The following is a 22,640-nucleotide window of genomic DNA, read 5'->3' as shown; positions in this document are numbered from 1 at the left end:
AAATAAGTGTAGATTTTTTAAGTGCTTGTGTAGTGATTTTCCTTATCAAATGAATAAATAAACATTATAATAAAAGACAGCATAGACCTAAAGAGAAATATTCAAACTTATTTTATTTTATTACTTCGTTTTTGAACATCTCATGGTTAAGCCACCTGGTGGCAAGGTGAGGCACTGCCCCACTTGCCTCTCCTGACAGCACGTCACTGCACTAATACTACTTGTATAATCGTGCATGTATACACTAATACTACTTGTATAATTGTACATGTATACACTAATACTACTTGTATAATCGTACATGTATACAGTAATACTACTTGTATATTATACATGTATACACTAATACTACTTGTATAATTATACATGTATACACTAATACTACTTGTATAGTTATACATGTATACAATAATACTAGTATAATTGTACATGTATACAATAATACTACTTGTATAATTGTACATGTATACAATAATACTACGTGTATAATTGTACATGTGTACACTAATACTACTTGTATAATTATACAAGTATACACTAATACTACTTGTTATAATTGTACATGTATACACTAATACTACTTGTATAATTGTACATGTATACACTAATACTACTTGTATAATCGTACATGTATACAGTAATACTACTTGTATATTATACATGTATACACTAATACTACTTGTATAATTATACATGTATACACTAATACTACTTGTATAGTTATACATGTATACAATAATACTAGTATAATTGTACATGTATACAATAATACTACTTGTATAATTGTACATGTATACAATAATACTACGTGTATAATTGTACATGTGTACACTAATACTACTTGTATAATTATACAAGTATACACTAATACTACTTGTTATAATTGTACATGTATACACTAATACTACTTGTATAATTATACATGTATACAGTAATACTACTTATATATTATACATGTATACACTAATACTACTTGTATAATTATACATGTATACACTAATACCGGTACTACTTGTATAGTTATACATGTATACAATAATACTAGTATAATTGTACATGTATACAATAATACTACTTGTATAATTGTACATGTATACAATAATACTATGTGTATAATTGTACATGTATACACTAATACTACTTGTATAATTATACATGTATACACTAATACTACTTGTTATAATTGTACATGTATACACTAATACTACTTGTATAATTGTTCATGTATACAGTAATACTACTTGTATAATTATACATGTATACACTAATACTACTTGTATAATTGTTCATGTATACAGTAATACTACTTGTATAATTATACATGTATACATTAATACTACTTGTATGATTATACATGTATACACTAATACTACTTGTATAATTGTACTTGTATACACTAATACTACTTGTATAATTGTTCATGTATACAGTAATACTACTTGTATAATTATACATGTATACACTAATACTACTTGTATGATTATACATGTATACACTAATACTACTTGTATAATTGTACTTGTATACACTAATACTACTTGTATAATTGTACATGTATATACTAATACTACTTGTATAATTATACATGTATACACTAATACTACTTGTATGATTATACATGTATACAGTAATACTACTTGTATAATTATACATGTATACACTAATACTACTTGTATGATTATACATGTATACACTAATACTACTTGTATAATTGTACTTGTATACACTAATACTACTTGTATAATTGTACATGTATACACTAATACTACTTGTATAATTGTACTTGTATACACTAATACTACTTGTATAATTGTACATGTATATACTAATACTACTAGTATAATTGTACATGTGTACACTAATACTACTTGTATAATTGTACTTGTATACAGTAATGCTATTTGTATCAAGTATATTTACACATGAATACTGTAATACTACTTGTACATATATACACTAATACTACTTGTATAAATGTGCATATATACAGTAATACTATTTGTAATAAGTATATTTACACATGAATACAGTAATTCTACTTGTACATGTATACACTTATAATACTTGTATAATTGTACAGGTATACAGTAGTACTATTTGTATCAAGTATATTTACACATAAACACTAACACTACTTATACATATATATGTATACTGTACATGTGGAAAGTATTGTCAATGCTTGATTTCCCCACATTACACTATCATTACAAAATGGAATACATTTATTTTTGTCCTCAAAATTCTACACAGAACACCCCATAATGACAATGTAAAAACCTTTTTTTTGTCACATTTACCGTGTGTGTGTGTGTGTGTGTGTGTGTGTGTGTGTGTGTGTGTGTGCGCCAGGTCATGTCAGCTGGACACAGTGTTGACGGGAGGGAGGTACAGGTTCCCCTCCAGCAGGTGGCGCCCTCCCTTGCTCCGCCTCTGTCTGTGGCCCCTCTCATCACCCTGCCTCCCAACCGACCAGCCAATCCGTGGCCTCCTAGCGACTCTTCACAAGGTGATGTTTTACACGCTTTACTTTTATTTCATGTGTGTACATATCACTGTATATATTTGTACATATACAGGTAAAAGCCAGTAAATTAGAATATTTTGAAAAACTTGATTTATTTCAGTAATTGCATTCAAAAGGTGTAACTTGTACATTATATTTATTCATTGCACACAGACTGATGCATTCAAATGTTTATTTCATTTAATTTTGATGATTTGAAGTGGCAACAAATGAAAATCCAAAATTCCGTGTGTCACAAAATTAGAATATTACTTAAGGCTAATACAAAAAAGGGATTTTTAGAAATGTTGGCCAACTGAAAAGTATGAAAATGAAAAATATGAGCATGTACAATACTCAATACTTGGTTGGAGCTCCTTTTGCCTCAATTACTGCGTTAATGCGGCGTGGCATGGAGTCGATGAGTTTCTGGCACTGCTCAGGTGTTATGAGAGCCCAGGTTGCTCTGATAGTGGCCTTCAACTCTTCTGCGTTTTTGGGTCTGGCATTCTGCATCTTCCTTTTCACAATACCCCACAGATTTTCTATGGGGCTAAGGTCAGGGGAGTTGGCGGGCCAATTTAGAACAGAAATACCATGGTCCGTAAACCAGGCACGGGTAGATTTTGCGCTGTGTGCAGGCGCCAAGTCCTGTTGGAACTTGAAATCTCCATCTCCATAGAGCAGGTCAGCAGCAGGAAGCATGAAGTGCTCTAAAACTTGCTGGTAGACGGCTGCGTTGACCCTGGATCTCAGGAAACAGAGTGGACCGACACCAACAGATGACATGGCACCCCAAACCATCACCCAACCATGCAAATTTTGCATTTCCTATGGAAATCGAGGTCCCAGAGTCTGGAGGAAGACAGGAGAGGCACAGGATCCACGTTGCCTGAAGTCTAGTGTAAAGTTTCCACCATCAGTGATGGTTTGGGTGCCATGTCATCTGCTGGTGTCGGTCCACTCTGTTTCCTGAGATCCAGGGTCAACGCAGCCGTCTACCAGCAAGTTTTAGAGCACTTCATGCTTCCTGCTGCTGACCTGCTCTATGGAGATGGAGATTTCAAGTTCCAACAGGACTTAGCGCCTGCACACAGCGCAAAATCTACCCGTGCCTGGTTTACGGACCATGGTATTTCTGTTCTAAATTGGCCCGCCAACTCCACTGACCTTAGCTCCATAGAAAATCTGTGGGGTATTGTGAAAAGGAAGATGCAGAATGCCAGACCCAAAAACGCAGAAGAGTTGAAGGCCACTATCAGAGCAACCTGGGCTCTCATAACACCTGAGCAGTGCCAAAAACTCATCGACTCCATGCCACGCCGCATTAACGCAGTAATTGAGGCAAAAGGAGCTCCAACCAAGTATTGAGTATTGTACATGCTCATATTTTTCATTTTCATACTTTTCAGTTGGCCAACATTTCTAAAAATCCCTTTTTTGTATTAGCCTTAAGTAATATTCAAATTTTGTGACACACGGAATTTTGGATTTTCATTTGTTGCCACTTCAAATCATCAAAATTAAATGAAATAAACATTTGAATGCATCAGTCTGTGTGCAATGAATAAATATAATGTACAAGTTACACCTTTTGAATGCAATTACTGAAATAAATCAAGTTTTTCAAAATATTCTAATTTACTGGCTTTTACCTGTATATAAACATATGTACGTATATGTATACTATATATACATAGGGATGATGTTTGTTAAGAAATTATCGATTTCGATGCCATTATCAAATCCTCTTATCGAACCGATTCCTTATTGATTCTCTTATCGAAGCCAGATAGGTTGTTGTGTACGGAAAAAAAACACAATACTTGGTTTAACAAAAGCTCACTTTTATTTTTTAAGAAAAAATAAAAATAAATATTGACTGCTGTTACCCAAAAAATAAATACAAATTAAAGCTGCAAGCAGCGTTGGACGGGCCCGCGTATTTGGCAGGTGCTAGTCCTAAGTGTCCCAATACTTTTGTCTACTTGTAGTCTGAAGTGTCCCAAGACTTTTGTCTAGTGTACCTACCTTGTCTGCATTGTGTGGGCACGTTGGTGCTTCCTGCTTTTGAGCAGCCATCTTAAAAAAACAGCACCGCAGGAGCATCAGTGCAGCGGGTCTTTGAAGGGTCATAAAATCAAAACCGGAGCAGGTATCACAACTCTTTCACCAACTTTTAATCAGAAGGGTTCAATCTCTCTCCTGTGTTAGTTTGAAGCCGAAACAACAAACGCGCTCAGAGGAGATAATGTTTGAAGAAAGGTGACGGGTTTTTACAAAAATGTTGTGTTGAAGGGGGAATAGCAAACTTCCTGTTGATTTTTGCTGGGGGTTGTCAATTAATGAAATGTAGGTCTAAGTGAGACCTACGGAGAGGTTTTTGTTTCATGTCTCTCCGACCTTCCCAGTGGGAGTTACAGGCAGTTTTGTAATTTTTTTCTTCCGAGGAGCAGTTTTTTATCAGTTTTATTCAAAAATTGCTGTAGAGCACAATTTTTAGATTTGGGGTTAGGTTTTTTCATTAGATCACAGTTTTAGCCAGTCCTGATGTGTGTGTTAAGTTTGGTGAGTTTTGAAGCATGTTAAGGGGGTCAAATTACAGCTCAAAGAGGCAAAAGTGACTGTTTTTAGTACTTTTTTGTCTTGAAGGGGGAATTGCCAACTTCCTGTTGATTTTAGCCCGAAGACATAGAATTATGAGAACTAGGTCTAAGTCAGACCTACATAGAGGTTTTTGTTTCATGTCTCTCCGACCTTCCTAGTGGGAGTTACAGGCAGTCTGTTTTTTTTTTTTCCTAGGGGGCGCTAGAGCGCAATTTTGAGTTTTGGGGTTAGGTTTTTTCATTAGATCACAGTTTTAGCCAGTCCTGATGTGTGTGTTAAGTTTGGTGAGTTTTGAAGCATGTTAAGGGGGTCAAATTACAGCTCAAAGAGGCAAAAGTGACTGTTTTTAGTACTTTTTTGTCTTGAAGGGGGAATTGCCAACTTCCTGTTGATTTTAGCCCGAAGACATACAATTATGAGAACTAGGTCTAAGTCAGACCTACATAGAGGTTTTTGTTTCATGTCTCTCCGACCTTCCTAGTGGGAGTTACAGGCAGTCTGTTTTTTTTTTCTTTTCCTAGGGGGCGCTAGAGCGCAATTTTGAGTTTTGGGGTTAGGTTTTTTCATTAGATCACAGTTTTAGCCAGTCCTGATGTGTGTGTTAAGTTTGGTGAGTTTTGAAGCATGTTAAGGGGGTCAAATTACAGCTCAAAGAGGCAAAAGTGACTGTTTTTAGTACTTTTTTGTCTTGAAGGGGGAATTGCCAACTTCCTGTTGATTTTAGCCCGAAGATATACAATTATGAGAACTAGGTCTAAGTCAGACCTACATAGAGGTTTTTGTTTCATGTCTCTCCGACCTTCCTAGTGGGAGTTACAGGCAGTCTGTTTTTTTTTTTTTCTAGGGGGCGCTAGAGCGCAATTTTGAGTTTTGGGGTTCGGTTTTTTTATTAAAAGACAATTTTCGCAGGTCTTGATGTGTGGGTAAAATATGGTGAGTTTTGAAGCATGTTAAGTGGGTCAAATTAGTGCTCGAAGAGGCGGCGGAAGAATAATAATAATTAAAGCTGCAAGCAGCGTTGTTCGGGCCCGCGTATTTGGCAGGTGCTAGTCCTAAGTGTCCCAATACTTTTGTCTACTTGTAGTCTGAAGTGTCCCAAGACTTTTGTCTAGTGTACCTACCTTGTCTGCATTGTGTGGGCACGTTGGTGCTTCCTGCTTTTGAGCAGCCATCTTAAAAAAACAGCACCGCAGGAGCATCAGTGCAGCGGGTCTTTGAAGGGTCATAAAATCAAAACCGGAGCAGGTATCACAACTCTTTCACCAACTTTTAATCAGAAGGGTTCAATCTCTCTCCTGTGTTAGTTTGAAGCCGAAACAACAAACGCCCTCAGAGGAGATAATGTTTGAAGAAAGGTGACGGGTTTTTACAAAAATGTTGTGTTGAAGGGGGAATAGCAAACTTGCTGGTGATTTTTGCTGGGGGTTGTCAATTTATGAAATGTAGGTGTAAGTGAGACCTACGGAGAGGTTTTTGTTTCATGTCTCTCCGACCTTCCCAGTGGGAGTTACAGGCAGTTTTGTAATTTTTTTCTTCCGAGGAGCAGTTTTTTATCAGTTATATTAAAAAATTGCTGTAGAGCGCAATTTTTGAATTTGGGGTTAGGTTTTTTTATTAGATCACAGTTTTTGCCAGTCCTGATGTGTGTGTTCAGTTCGGTGAGTTTTGAAGCATGTTAAGGGGGTCAAATTACAGCGCAAAGAGGCAAAAGTGACTGTTTTTAGTACTTTTTTGTCTTGAAGGGGGAATTGCCAACTTCCTGTTGATTTTAGCCCGAGAATGTACCATTATGAAAGTTAGGTCTGAGTCAGACCTACATAGAGGATTTTGTTTCATGTTTTTCCGACCTTCCTAGTGGGAGTTACAGGCAGTCTAGTTTTTTTTTTTCCTAGGGGGCGCTAGAGTGCAATTTTGAGTTTTGGGGTTTGGTTTTTTTATTAAAAGACAATTTTCGCAGGTCCTGATGGGGGGGTCAAATTTGGTGAGTTTTGAAGCATGTTAAGTGGGTCAAATTAGTGCTCAAAGAGGCGGCGGAAGAATAAAGAAAGAATAAAGAATAATAAAACGAACGAATAACAATAGGTCCTTATGTCCCATTGCATAAGGACTCCCTGTGGGAGTCCTTTTGCAATGGGCCATGGCGGGCCCTAATAATAATAATAAAACCTTAGAAATTCAATAGGTCCTTATGTCCCATTGCATAAGGACTCCCTGTGGGAGTCCTTTTGCAATGGGCCATGGCGGGCCCTAATAATAATAAAACCTTAGAATAACAATAGGTCCTTATGTCCCATTGCATAAGGACTCCCTGTGGGAGTCCTTTTGCAATGGGCCATTGCGGGCCCTAATAAAAATAAATATTGACTGTTAGTGCCCCTTTCAGTGGGCCACCTAAGAAAAATGAATGCAGGGAAAATCCTGCATTCATTTGTATTGTACAGCACTTTTCATTTGAAACAAATCTCAGAGTAATGGTGTTGTTTACTTTTTGCTCCATTACATGTCAGCAAAATACAACTATTAACCTACTTGTATTCGTCTGTGTTCACCAAGTTGAAGGGGAGGAGATTTTTCACCATCATTCTCGTTAGCTTGCGAGTAATGTTGTTACTCTCCTCCTCACTCATCTTGCTGCGCTCTGCGTTATACCTCGCCATGGTAAATGGGTTCATGCTCTGTGCTACAGAGCAAACACTGCCCTGGTCACTCTGGCTGTCATGAATGTCATCATCTGAAATAGGATAACGTTAACATTATCTTAATTCACATCTTGCAAGCACTAGTTTATTAGACAGACCTGCAAACTCTGGAGTGGTGTAGGCTACAAGATACCGTTAACGTTATCAGACACATACAAAAAGGCTAACGTTACCGTTAGCCACTGACTATGCTTAGGTAATGTTAGTCTAGCTAACATTACTGCAGTCCTGGTTGACATAAGAGGTAACGTTATTTTAGCCTAAAGGCTACAAGTGAGCAGATATGGAAATTATATTATATTTATTCATTGCACACAGACTGATGCATTCAAATGTTTATTTCATTTAATTTTGATGATTTGAAGTGGCAACAAATGAAAATCCAAAATTCCGTGTGTCACAAAATTAGAATATTACTTAAGGCTAATACAAAAAAGGGATTTTTAGAAATGTTGGCCAACTGAAAAGTATGAAAATGAAAAATATGAGCATGTACAATACTCAATACTTGGTTGGAGCTCCTTTTGCCTCAATTACTGCGTTAATGCGGCGTGGCATGGAGTCGATGAGTTTCTGGCACTGCTCAGGTGTTATGAGAGCCCAGGTTGCTCTGATAGTGGCCTTCAACTCTTCTGCGTTTTTGGGTCTGGCATTCTGCATCTTCCTTTTCACAATACCCCACAGATTTTCTATGGGGCTAAGGTCAGGGGAGTTGGCGGGCCAATTTAGAACAGAAACACCATGGTCCGTAAACCAGGCACGGGTAGATTTTGCGCTGTGTGCAGGCGCCAAGTCCTGTTGGAACTTGAAATCTCCATCTCCATAGAGCAGGTCAGCAGCAGGAAGCATGAAGTGCTCTAAAACTTGCTGGTAGACGGCTGCGTTGACCCTGGATCTCAGGAAACAGAGTGGACCGACACCAGCAGATGACATGGCACCCCAAACCATCACTGATGGTGGAAACTTTACACTAGACTTCAGGCAACGTGGATCCTGTGCCTCTCCTGTCTTCCTCCAGACTCTGGGACCTCGATTTCCAAAGGAAATGCAAAATTTGCATGGTTGGGTGATGGTTTGGGGTGCCATGTCATCTGCTGGTGTCGGTCCACTCTGTTTCCTGAGATCCAGGGTCAACGCAGCCGTCTACCAGCAAGTTTTAGAGCACTTCATGCTTCCTGCTGCTGACCTGCTCTATGGAGATGGAGATTTCAAGTTCCAACAGGACTTGGCGCCTGCACACAGCGCAAAATCTACCCGTGCCTGGTTTACGGACCATGGTGTTTCTGTTCTAAATTGGCCCGCCAACTCCCCTGACCTTAGCCCCATAGAAAATCTGTGGGGTATTGTGAAAAGGAAGATGCAGAATGCCAGACCCAAAAACGCAGAAGAGTTGAAGGCCACTATCAGAGCAACCTGGGCTCTCATAACACCTGAGCAGTGCCAGAAACTCATCGACTCCATGCCACGCCGCATTAACGCAGTAATTGAGGCAAAAGGAGCTCCAACCAAGTATTGAGTATTGTACATGCTCATATTTTTCATTTTCATACTTTTCAGTTGGCCAACATTTCTAAAAATCCCTTTTTTGTATTAGCCTTAAGTAATATTCTAATTTTGTAACACACGGAATTTTGGATTTTCATTTGTTGCCACTTCAAATCATAAAAATTAAATGAAATAAACATTTGAATGCATCAGTCTGTGTGCAATGAATAAATATAATGTACAAGTTACACCTTTTGAATGCAATTACTGAAATAAATCAAGTTTTTCAAAATATTCTAATTTACTGGCTTTTACCTGTGTGTGTATATATATATATATATATATGTATATATATATTAGGGCTGGGCGATATGGCCTTTTTTTAATATCTCAATATTTTTAGGCCATATCGCGATACACGATATATATCTCGATATTTTGCCTTAGCCTTGAATGAACACTTGATGCATATAATCACAGCAGTATGATGATTCTATGTGTCTACATTAAAACATTCTTCTTCATACTGCATTAATATATGCTACTTTTAAACTTTCTTGCAGAGAGGGAAATCACAACTAAGTCAATTTAGCAAAACTGTATTTATTAAACAGTTACTAAGCAGTGACACAAACATTCATGTCATTTCCAAAACAGAAAGTGCAAGATTGTCAGAAACATTTTAAAACAAGATATTAGTGCACTTTTGTGCATGATGACACTAAGATGACATATCAAAACAACACTAAATTAAAGTGCACTTTGTGTACAGAACGCCACTACAATAGTTTAAAACAAATAAAGTGCACTTCTGTGCATGATGTCACACAAGATATTTCAATAACTGTCAAATAAAAATTAGCTGCATAATAGGAAATCAAATAGTGTACGTCCTTCGCTATGTGGTAGGTTCCGGCAGACTTTATCTCATTATGTCGTTTTTTTTTTCATACGGTGTTGATGTGGAAATGGTTGCCTCTGCATTTTGTTGGTGTGGCACCGGCCTGAGATGTTGACGTGCGGAGTAAGCACTGTTCATTCTCGAGCGGGGGACTTTTCAAATGATGCCACATATTAGCAGTAATGCTACTTTTTATAGCAACGCTTTCGCCCCACACTTGACAAATTACGGATGTCTGTTCGACATATTCCCACTTGAAGCCAAACCACCGCCAGACGATGGACACCCTGCTGTTTTTTGGGGGAATTAATTATTCCTTCATTTGTTACTAGATTCGCACCTTCTCTCTCTCGTATTACCGCTAACATCACAGCTAACGTTACCCATGCTGCTACCTCTTTGCTGCGTGAGGGCGTATACGTATGTGACGTATGTCGTGACAGTATGTGACGTGTGTAAGAAGGTGCGCTTGTCTGTCTGTGAGAAGGAGACACAGGAAAGAGCCTGTAGTGTAATGCCAGCAGCTAAAAGCAACTGCGTGAGAACGTATACTCCAATATCACGATATAGTAATTTTCTATATCGCACAGAGACAAACCCGCGATATATCGCGTATATTCGATATATCGCCCAGCCCTAATATATGTGTATATGTATACTGTATGTATATATATATATATATATATCACGCAAGACCTACTGACTCAAGCACTAGACTTCGCCTCAGACTACGACTCAATCACAGGCAACGAAAGAAACATCATCATCCACGCAAAAAACTCCATTCTCATCCACAACAGCACACCATGGCAAAAAAAGAACAATGCAACATTTGACGTCACTATGGGAAGTTTTGACGGAGCAGAAACGTGTGAACTCGTTGGGAGTTTCCTCCTCTCCCAGCTCGCTAGCCTCAATCTGAACCTTGGTATTTACCGTGATGACGGACTGGCAGTGTGTCGCGCCTCACCAAGGAGCAGCGAGAATACCAAGAAGCGCATATGCCAAATTTTCAAAGAGAACGGCCTACGGATCACGATTGAAGCCAACAAGCAAACCGTCAACTTCCTTGACGTCACTTTCAACCTGAGAAATAACAGCTACCAACCATTCACGAAACCCAACACAACACTCCAATACGTGCACCATGACAGCAACCACCCACCCACCACCACGAAAAGAATACCTACCGGAATCAATAAAAGGCTATCGATGCTGTCATCTAGCAAAGCTGAATTTGACCAAGCAACCCCCCCGTACCAAAAAGCCCTTGATGAAAGCGGATACAATTTCACCCTCACCTATGAACCCACGCCAGGAAACCAGCCAAAAAAGAACAGAAAACGGAACGACATCATCTGGTACAACCCCCCATACAGCAAAAACGTCTCAACGAACATTGGACACAAATTCCTCAATCTGATTGACAAACACTTTCCCAAAGACAACATCCTAAGAAAAGTATTCAACAAGAACAACATTAAATTGAGCTACAGCTGCATGAACAATATACGACAAATCATCTCAAACCACAACAAAACAATTGCAAATGAGCCGCCGGCCCTCAGACAGAGCGACTCCAAAACCAACAAAGGATGTAATTGTCGAAAGAAACCTGATTGCCCTCTCAACGGGGGGTGCTTACAAACATCAGTTGTCTACCAATCTAAGGTAATACGCAAGGACATTAACACATCCGACACATATGTAGGATTAACCGAGGGAGAATTCAAAACCAGATGGAACAATCACAAGGCCTCTTTCAGGAACAAAAACCTGCGAAATACCACAGAACTCAGCAAACACATTTGGGACCTCAAAGACAATAATGTTGAATATTCAATAACATGGCAAATTCTTGCATCCAGCACACCTTACAATAGTGGTAATAAAAGATGCAACCTATGCTTGAAAGAGAAACTGTTTATTATTTACCGTCCAGACCTGTCATCCCTCAACAAGCGCAGCGAAATTGTAACAACATGCCGCCATAGACGGAAACACCTCCTAGGTAACACATGAGCCAATTACCACGCCCCTAGGCCAGCCTGTACCCACCCACTCTGTGCCCTATATAAACCATGGTATGCGAATGCTCCCATTAAAATCTCCTGACGATTGAGGGTACCCCCCCTCATGAAACAGGCCTGTAGAGATGAAATAGTCTTGTGATTTTTTTCCCACACATACATATATATATATATATATATATATATATATATATGTATGTATGTATGTATGTATATGTATATGTATATGTATATATATATATATATATATGTGTGTGTATATATGGGTATATATGTATATAAAATCCGAGGAGGTTAATTTTGCTGCTGCTGTCATGTTGTTGTTGTTGTTGTTGTTGTTGTTGTTGTTGTTGGAGGAGGGGGCAGAGCTTAGGCTGTAGCAAAGTCAATGATGTGCACATGAAGAGGGTTGCCATTTTGTGTCTTTGAAGTGGGCGTGTTGCATTCAGGTGCGGCTGCGGCCTTCCTGCCGCTTCATGGCGGCTTCACCGACCACTTTGTAGAAAGTCCTGAGGAGAAGTACCGCTGTGAGTCCTGCAGGCTGGTCCTGTGTCAGCCTCGTCAGACCGAATGTGGACATCGCTTCTGTCAGAGCTGCATCGCTCACATCCTCAGGTAACACACGCTAACACGCGCTAACACATGCTAACACGCGCTTACACATGCTAACACATGCTTACACACGCTAACTTACACATGCTAACACGCGCTTACACATGCTAGCACATGCTTACACACGCTAACACACACTTACACATGCTAACACGCGCTTACACACGCCAACACATGCTAACACGTGCTTACACACGCTTACACACGCTAACACACACTTACACACGCTAACACACACTTACACATGCTAACACACACTTACACACGCTAACACACACTTACACATGCTAACACGCGCTTACACATGCTTACACATGCTAACACACGCTTACACATGCTAACACACGCTTACATATGCTACCATGCGCAAACACTCGCAAACAGATGCTACCATGCGCAAACATTGCAAACACATGGTACCATGCGCAAACACTCGCAAACACATGCTAACACATGCTTACAAATGCTTAGACATGCTAACACACGCGTACACATGCTAACCCGTGCTAACACGCCCTTACACATGCTAACACACGCTTACATATGCAAGCATGCACAAACACACGCTAACACATGCTAACACGCGCTTACACATGCTAACACATGCTAACACACGCTTACACAAAGCTTACACATTCTACCACGAGCAAACATATGCTACCATGCGCAAACACATGCTACAATGCGCAAACACTCGCAAACACATGCTACCATGCGCAAACACTCGCAAACACATGCTACCATGCGCAAACACACGCTAACACATGCTAAAACACACTTACAAAAGCTAACACACGCTTACACATTCTACCATGCGCAAACACTCGCAAACACATACTACATGCGCAAACACTCGCAAACACATGCTACATGCGCAAACACTCGCAAACACATGCTACCATGAGCAAACACATGCTCACAAACGCTTACACGTGCTTACACTTTCTACTATGCGCAAACACATGCTACATGCGCAAACACTCGCAAACACATGCTACCATGAGCAAACACATGCTAACAAACGCTTACACATGCTAACACACGATTACACACGCTTACACATTCTACCATGCGCAAACACTCGCAAACACATGCTACCATGCGCAAACACTCGCAAACACATGCTACCATGCGCAAACACACGCTAATACATGCTAAAACACACTTACAAAAGCTAACACACGCTTACACATTCTACCATGCGCAAACACTCGCAAACACATACTACATGCGCAAACACTCGCAAACACATGCTACCATGAGCAAACACATGCTCACAAACGCTTACACATGCTAACACACGCTTACATATGCAAGCATGCACAAACACACGCTAACACATGCTAACACGCGCTTACACATGCTAACACATGCTAACACACGCTTACACAAAGCTTACACATTCTACCACGAGCAAACATATGCTACCATGCGCAAACACATGCTACAATGCGCAAACACTCGCAAACACATGCTACCATGCGCAAACACTCGCAAACACATGCTACCATGCGCAAACACACGCTAATACATGCTAAAACACACTTACAAAAGCTAACACACGCTTACACATTCTACCATGCGCAAACACTCGCAAACACATGCTACCATGAGCAAACACATGCTCACAAACGCTTACACGGGCTTACACTTTCTACTATGCGCAAACACATGCTACATGCGCAAACACTCGCAAACACATGCTACCATGAGCAAACACATGCTAACAAACGCTTACACATGCTAACACACGATTACACACGCTTACACATTCTACCATGCGCAAACACTCGCAAACACATGCTACCATGCGCAAACACTCGCAAACACATGCTACCATGAGCAAACACATGCTCACAAACGCTTACACATGCTAACACACGATTACACACGCTTACACATTCTACCATGCGCAAACACTCGCAAACACATGCTACCATGCGCAAACACACGCTAATACATGCTAAAACACACTTACGAAAGCTAACACACGCTTACACATTCTACCATGCGCAAACACTCGCAAACACATGCTACCATGAGCAAACACATGCTCACAAACGCTTACACGTGCTTACACTTTCTACTATGCGCAAACACATGCTACATGCGCAAACACTCGCAAACACATGCTACCATGAGCAAACACATGCTAACAAACGCTTACACATGCTAACACACGATTACACACGCTTACACATTCTACCATGCGCAAACACTCGCAAACACATGCTACTATGAGCAAACACATGCTAACAAACGCTTACACATGCTAACACACGATTACACACGCTTACACATTCTACCATGCGCAAACACTCGCAAACACATGCTGCCTTGCGCAAACACATGCTAACATGCACAAACACACGCTAACACATGCTACCATCAACTAACAGATGCTATGCTAAACATGCTAACATGTTAACATGCTAACATGCTAACATGCACAAACACACGCTAACACATGCTACCATCAACTAACAGATGCTATGCTAAACATGCTAACATGTTAACATGCTAACATGCTAACATGCACAAACACATGCTAACACATGCTACCATCAACTAACAGATGCTATGCTAAACATATGCTACCATGTGCTAACACATGTACCATAAGCCAACACTTGTACAGCAGTCAGTTTCCTACTTCAACTGTGTCTGTGTGTGTGTGTGTGTGTGTGTGTGTGTGTGTGTGTGTGTGTGTGTGTGTGTGTGTGTGTGTGTGTGTGTGTCAGTGGTCCCAAGCCGGTGTGCCCAGCTGACATGGAGCCACTGTTCAGCAACAAGGTATGGAATAAATAGACAATATTATTGATCAGACTTGACATGAATCATACATTATTATTGATCAAACAATATTATTGATCAGACTTTACATGAACTATACATTGATCAGACATTATTTTTTTTTATCAGACTTAACATTTATCATACCTTATTGATCAGACATTATTATTGATCAAACTTGACATTAATCATACATTATTTTTGATCAGACTTTACATCCATCGTGTAATTATTGATCAATAATGATTATTGATCAGGAAACAATATTGATCATAAAAGATTATTGATCAGATGTTATTTTTGATCACAAATGATATTTGATCAGACATGATTATTGACGATACATGATTATTGATGAGAAATGATTATTAATGTGGAATGATTATTGATCACAAATGATAATTGATCAGATGCTGTTATTGATGACAAATAATTATTGATGAGAAATGATTATTGATCGATGCTATTATTGATGAGAAAGGATGATTGATGACAAATGATTATTGATCAGATGCTATTGTTGATGACAAATGATTATTGATGAGAAATTATTATTGATAAGATGATATTGATGAGAAATGATTCTTGATCCGATGCTGTTATTGATGAGAAATGATTTTTGACGAGAAATGATTATTGGGACAGATGCTATTATTGATAACAAATGATTATTGAGAAATTATTATTGATCCGATGCTATTATTGATGAGAAAGGATGATTGATGACAAATTATTATTGATCAGATGCTATTGTTGATGACAAATGATTATTGATGAGAAATTATTATTGATAAGATGATATTGATGAGAAATTATTCTTGATCCGATGCTGTTATTGATGAGAAATGATTTTTGACGAGAAATGATTATTGGGACAGATGCTATTATTGATAACAAATGATTATTGAGAAATTATTATTGATCCGATGCTATTATTGATGAGAAAGGATGATTGATGACAAATTATTATTGATCAGATGCTATTGTTGATGACAAATGATTATTGATGAGAAATTATTATTGATAAGATGATATTGATGAGAAATGATTCTTGATCCGATGCTGTTATTGATGAGAAATGATTTTTGACGAGAAATGATTATTGGGACAGATGCTATTATTGATAACAAATGATTATTGAGAAATTATTATTGATCCGATGCTATTATTGATGAGAAAGGATGATTGATGACAAATTATTATTGATCAGATGCTATTGTTGATGACAAATGATTATTGATGAGAAATTATTATTGATAAGATGATATTGATGAGAAATTATTCTTGATCCGATGCTGTTATTGATGAGAAATGATTTTTGACGAGAAATGATTATTGGGACAGATGCTATTATTGATAACAAATGGTTATTGAGAAATTATTATTCATCCGATGCTATTATTGATGAGAAAGGATTATTGATGAGAAATTACTATTGATCAAATGCTATTATTGATGAGAAATGTTTATTGATCAGATACTACTATTGATGAGAAAGGATTATAAGGATTATTGACGACAAATAATTATTTATGAGAAATTATTATTGATCAAATACTACTATTGATGAGAAATGATTTTTGACGAGAAATGATTATTGGGACAGATGCTATTATTGATAACAAATGATTATTGAGAAATTATTATTGATCCGATGCTATTATTGATGAGAAAGGATTATTGATGAGAAATTACTATTGATCAAATGCTATTATTGATGAGAAATGTTTATTGATCAGATACTACTATTGATGAGAAAGGATTATAAGGATTATTGACGACAAATAATTATTTATGAGAAATTATTATTGATCAAATACTACTATTGATGAGAAATGATTTTTGACGAGAAATGATTATTGGGACAGATGCTATTATTGATAACAAATGATTATTGAGAAATTATTATTGATCCGATGCTATTATTGATGAGAAAGGATTATTGATGAGAAATTACTATTGATCAAATGCTATTATTGATGAGAAATGTTTATTGATCAGATACTACTATTGATGAGAAAGGATTATAAGGATTATTGACGACAAATAATTATTTATGAGAAATTATTATTGATCAAATACTACTATTGATGAGAAATGATTTTTGACGAGAAATGATTATTGGGACAGATGCTATTATTGATAACAAATGATTATTGAGAAATTATTATTGATCCGATGCTATTATTGATGAGAAAGGATTATTGATGAGAAATTACTATTGATCAAATGCTATTATTGATGAGAAATGTTTATTGATCAGATACTACTATTGATGAGAAAGGATTATAAGGATTATTGACGACAAATAATTATTTATGAGAAATTATTATTGATCAAATACTACTATTGATGAGAAATGACTAGCTGGCTGCTTTTCAGATCTTTCGGGATGTTTGCTGCCACCGGGAGATCATGGCGCTGAAGGTGCACTGTCGCAGTGAGAAGCAAGGCTGCCAGGAGTGCATGAGTCTGCAGCAGATACCTGTGAGCGTCCTGTGGGGTTGCCATGGCGACACAAGAACACGCTCACCTTGTGTGTGTGTGTGTGTGTGTGTGTGTGTGTGTGTGTGTGTGTGTGTGTGTGTGTATGTGTGTATGTGTGGGGCCCACAGGAACACCTGAACGTGTGTCCATTTTTCGAGGTTCCGTGCCCGCTGGGCAAGTGCAAGGAGAGGATGATGAGGAAAGAAATCCCCGAGCACTTGAGCTACAGGTGCAAACACCGACAGGCCGCCTGCGACTTCTGTGCCGCCAACATGCCGCTCGCCGACCTGCAGGTGAGCTGCCGCCATGACCTGGTCATCATCATTATCATCATGATGACGCCGAGTTTGTGTGGTAGAAACATCAGGAGACCGTGTGTCCCGCCTTCCCCGTCTCTTGTCCCAACCTCTGCTCCTTCTCCTCCTTGCCACGTCGACAGGTAAACACTCACCTCGTGTGTGTGTGTGTGTGTGTGTGTGTGTGTGCGTGTGCGTGTGTGTCTCCACTGATGTGGCTTCTGCCTTCCAGCTGGCCAGTCACCAACACGAGTGTCCCAAAGCTCAGGTGAGCTGTCCCTTTCATGGCTACGGCTGCTCCTACAAGGTAGGACCACCTGTGTGCTCACCTGTGTCACCTGTCTGAGTTTCCATCAAGTTTCTTCCCCATCAGGCTTTGAATCAGGAAGTCCGACAACACCAGAACACCTGTGCAGCCGAACACCTGAGACTAATGCTCGTGAAGAACATCTCCTTGGAGAGCAAGGTAACACCTTCAAGCTCTTCTTCCTATTCACTGGCGAGGAACCTTCATTCCCTCTGTGTGTGTGTGTGTGTGTGTGTGTGTGTGTGTGTGAGCAGGTGGACGAGGTCAAAGATGAGTTGATGGACAAGTGTAAAGTCCTACCTGTCCTCAGCTCTCGTCTCTGCGACCTGGAGAAGCACAACACCGAACTAAGAGAGAAGAACCGACATCTGGAGCAGAAGGTGGTGTCCATGCAGGTTTGTGTTTCTTCTCATCGACTTCCTGTCACATGATGGTCGCATGATGACTACCTTGATGGTCACATGATGACTTCATGATGGTCTGGACTCTTTTAGAGCACAGCCTAAAACTCACCTCTTTACCGCAGATGACGTTTGATTTATGTGTTCATTGTGAGTCTTAAATGTTTAGTTTAGATTCCTTTGTGTGTCTCAGTCTCTGTTTCTGTTTTTTGTTTGTTTCTCCACTCGGGCTGCGCCCCGGGCTGATGTAACAGTTGGTTGGGGGGCGCATAATAAATGAAAATAACATAACATAACATAACATGGTCACACGATGACCTTATGATGGTTATATGATGACCTCATGATGGTCACGTGATGACCTTATGATTGTCACATGATTACCACATGATGGTCACATGATGACCTCATGATGGTCACATGATGATTTCCTGATGGTCATATGATGACCTCATGATGTTCACATGATAACCACATAGTGACCTCATGATGGTTGCATAATGACCACATGATGGTAACATTATGGTCACATGATGACCACATGATGACTACATGATGGCCACATGATGGTCACATGATGACGTCATGATGGTCAAATGATGACAACATTATGGCCACAAGATGACGTCATGATGGTCAAATGATGACCTCGTGATGGTCACATGATGACCACAATACTGACTTTGTGTCCTTTAGTAACAGGGGCCACTTTGATGAGGATGATGATGACATCATGTTGGTCACACGATGACCTCATGATGGTCACATGATGACCACATGATGGTCACATGATGACCTCATGATGGTCGCATGATGACCATATGATGGTCGCATGATGACCTCGTGTTGGTCACATGATGACCACATGTTGGTGACATGATGACTACATGATGGTCACATGATGACCTCATGATGGTCACATGATGACTACAGGATGGTCACATAATGACTATATGATGGTCATATGATGACTACCTGATGGTCACATGATGACCCCATAATGGTCGCATGATGGTCACATGATGACCTCATGATGGTCACACGATGACCACATGATGGTCACATGATGACCACATGTTGGTGACATGATGACCACATGTTGGTCACATGATGACCTCATGATGGTCACATGATGACCACATGACGGTCACATGATGGTCACATGATGACCACATGATGGTCACATGATGACGTCATGATGGTCATGTAATGACCTCATGATGACCACATGCTAGTCACATGATGACATCATGTTGGTCACACGATGACCACATGATGGTCACACAATGACCTCATGATGGTCGCAGGATGACAATATGACGGTCGCATGATGACCTTATGATGGTCGCATGATGACCTCATGTTGGTCACATGACCACATGATCAATCAATCAATCAATGTTTATTTATATAGCCCTAAATCACAAGTGTCTCGGTTGCATAATGACCATATAATGGATGCATGATGACCTCATGATGACCACATGATGGTCACGTGATGACCACATGTTGGTCACGTGATGACCTCATGTTGGTCAAATGATGACCTCATGATGACCACATGGTGACTACATGATGACCACATGGTGGTAACATGATGACCTCATGATGGTCACATGATGACCAGATGATGGTCACATGATGACCTCATGATGGTCACGTAATGACCTCATGATGACGACATGATGGTCACATGATGACCACATTATGACTACATGAGGTCACATGATGACTACATGATGGTCACATGATGACCACATTATGACTACATGAGGTCACATGATGACTACATGATGTCACGTGATGACAACATTATGGCCACAAGATGACGTCATGATGGTCAAATGATGACCTCATGATGGTCACATGATGACCACAATACTGACTTTATGTCCTTTAGTAACGGGGGCCACTTTGATGAGGATGATGATGACATCATGTTGGTCACACGATGACCTCATGATGGTCACATGATGACCACATGATGGTCACATGATGACCTCATGATGGTCGCATGATGACCATACGATGGTCGCATGATGACCATATGATGGTCGCAAGATGACCTCATGTTGGTCACATGATGACCACATGTTGGTGACATGATGACTACATGATGGTCACATGACGACCTCATGATGGTCACATGATGACTACAGGATGGTCACATAATGACTATATGATGGTCATATGATGACTACCTGATGGTCACATGATGACCCCATAATGGTCGCATGATGGTCACATGATGACCTCATGATGGTCACATGATGACCACATGATGGTCACATGATGACCACATGTTGGTGACATGATGACCACATGTTGGTCACATGATGACCTCATGATGGTCACATGATGACCACATGACGGTCACATGACGGTCACATGATGACCACATGATGGTCACATGATGACGTCATGATGGTCATGTAATGACCTCATGATGACCACATGCTAGTCACATGATGACATCATGTTGGTCACACGATGACCACATGATGGTCACACAATGACCTCATGATGGTCGCAGGATGACAATATGATGGTCGCATGATGACCTTATGATGGTCGCATGATGACCTCATGTTGGTCACATGACCACATGATGGTTGCATAATGACCATATAATGGATGCATGATGACCTCATGATGACCACATGATGACCACATGATGGTCACGTGATGACCACATGTTGGTCACGTGATGACCTCATGTTGGTCAAATGATGACCTCATGATGACCACATGGTGACTACATGATGACCACATGGTGGTAACATGATGACCTCATGATGGTCACATGATGACCAGATGATGGTCACATGATGACCTCATGATGGTCACGTAATGACCTCATGATGACGACATGATGGTCACATGATGACCACATTATGACTACATGAGGTCACATGATGACTACATGATGGTCACATGATGACCACATTATGACTACATGAGGTCACATGATGACTACATGATGTCACGTGATGACAACATTGTGGCCACAAGATGACGTCATGATGGTCAAATGATGACCTCATGATGGTCACATGATGACCACAATACTGACTTTATGTCCTTTAGTAACGGGGGCCACTTTGATGAGGATGATGATGACATCATGTTGGTCACACGATGACCTCATGATGGTCACATGATGACCACATGATGGTCACATGATGACCTCATGATGGTCGCATGATGACCATACGATGGTCGCATGATGACCATATGATGGTGACACGATGACTACATGATGGTCACATGATGACCTCATGATGGTCACATGATGACTACAGGATGGTCACATAATGACTATATGATGGTCATATGATGACTACCTGATGGTCACATGATGACCCCATAATGGTCGCATGATGGTCACATGATGACCTCATGATGGTCACATGATGACCACATGATGGTCACATGATGACCACATGTTGGTGACATGATGACCACATGTTGGTCACATGATGACCTCATGATGGTCACATGATGACCACATGACGG

General features: G+C 39.7%; 1 protein-coding gene across 3 annotated transcripts in view; it reads left to right on the top strand.

Moving 5' to 3' along the window:
* The window catches only part of traf3 (TNF receptor-associated factor 3), a 70,776-nt gene that overhangs the window by 19,909 nt on the left and 28,227 nt on the right, over nt 1–22,640 (top strand). Inside the window, exons 2-10 of one of the 3 annotated variants that reach the window (XM_061925202.2) lie at nt 2,353–2,509; nt 12,678–12,843; nt 15,582–15,633; nt 18,016–18,120; nt 18,249–18,413; nt 18,479–18,559; nt 18,649–18,723; nt 18,790–18,882; nt 18,978–19,118. In XM_061925202.2, the coding sequence (XP_061781186.1) occupies nt 2,356–2,509; nt 12,678–12,843; nt 15,582–15,633; nt 18,016–18,120; nt 18,249–18,413; nt 18,479–18,559; nt 18,649–18,723; nt 18,790–18,882; nt 18,978–19,118 (1,032 nt within the window). In that variant the 5' untranslated portion in view covers nt 2,353–2,355. Of the gene's footprint in view, nt 1–2,352; nt 2,510–12,659; nt 12,844–15,581; nt 15,634–18,015; nt 18,121–18,248; nt 18,414–18,478; nt 18,560–18,648; nt 18,724–18,789; nt 18,883–18,977; nt 19,119–22,640 lie in introns of all 3 variants that reach the window. The other 2 variants (XM_061925203.2, XM_061925201.2) reach the window with 2 other exon arrangements.

This window comes from Nerophis lumbriciformis, linkage group LG29 (assembly GCF_033978685.3).
Source record: "Nerophis lumbriciformis linkage group LG29, RoL_Nlum_v2.1, whole genome shotgun sequence".
Classification (NCBI taxonomy): Eukaryota; Metazoa; Chordata; class Actinopteri; order Syngnathiformes; family Syngnathidae; genus Nerophis; species Nerophis lumbriciformis.
Note: the sequence above shows the minus strand (reverse complement) of the source record. Positions and strands in the feature narration are given on the sequence as shown.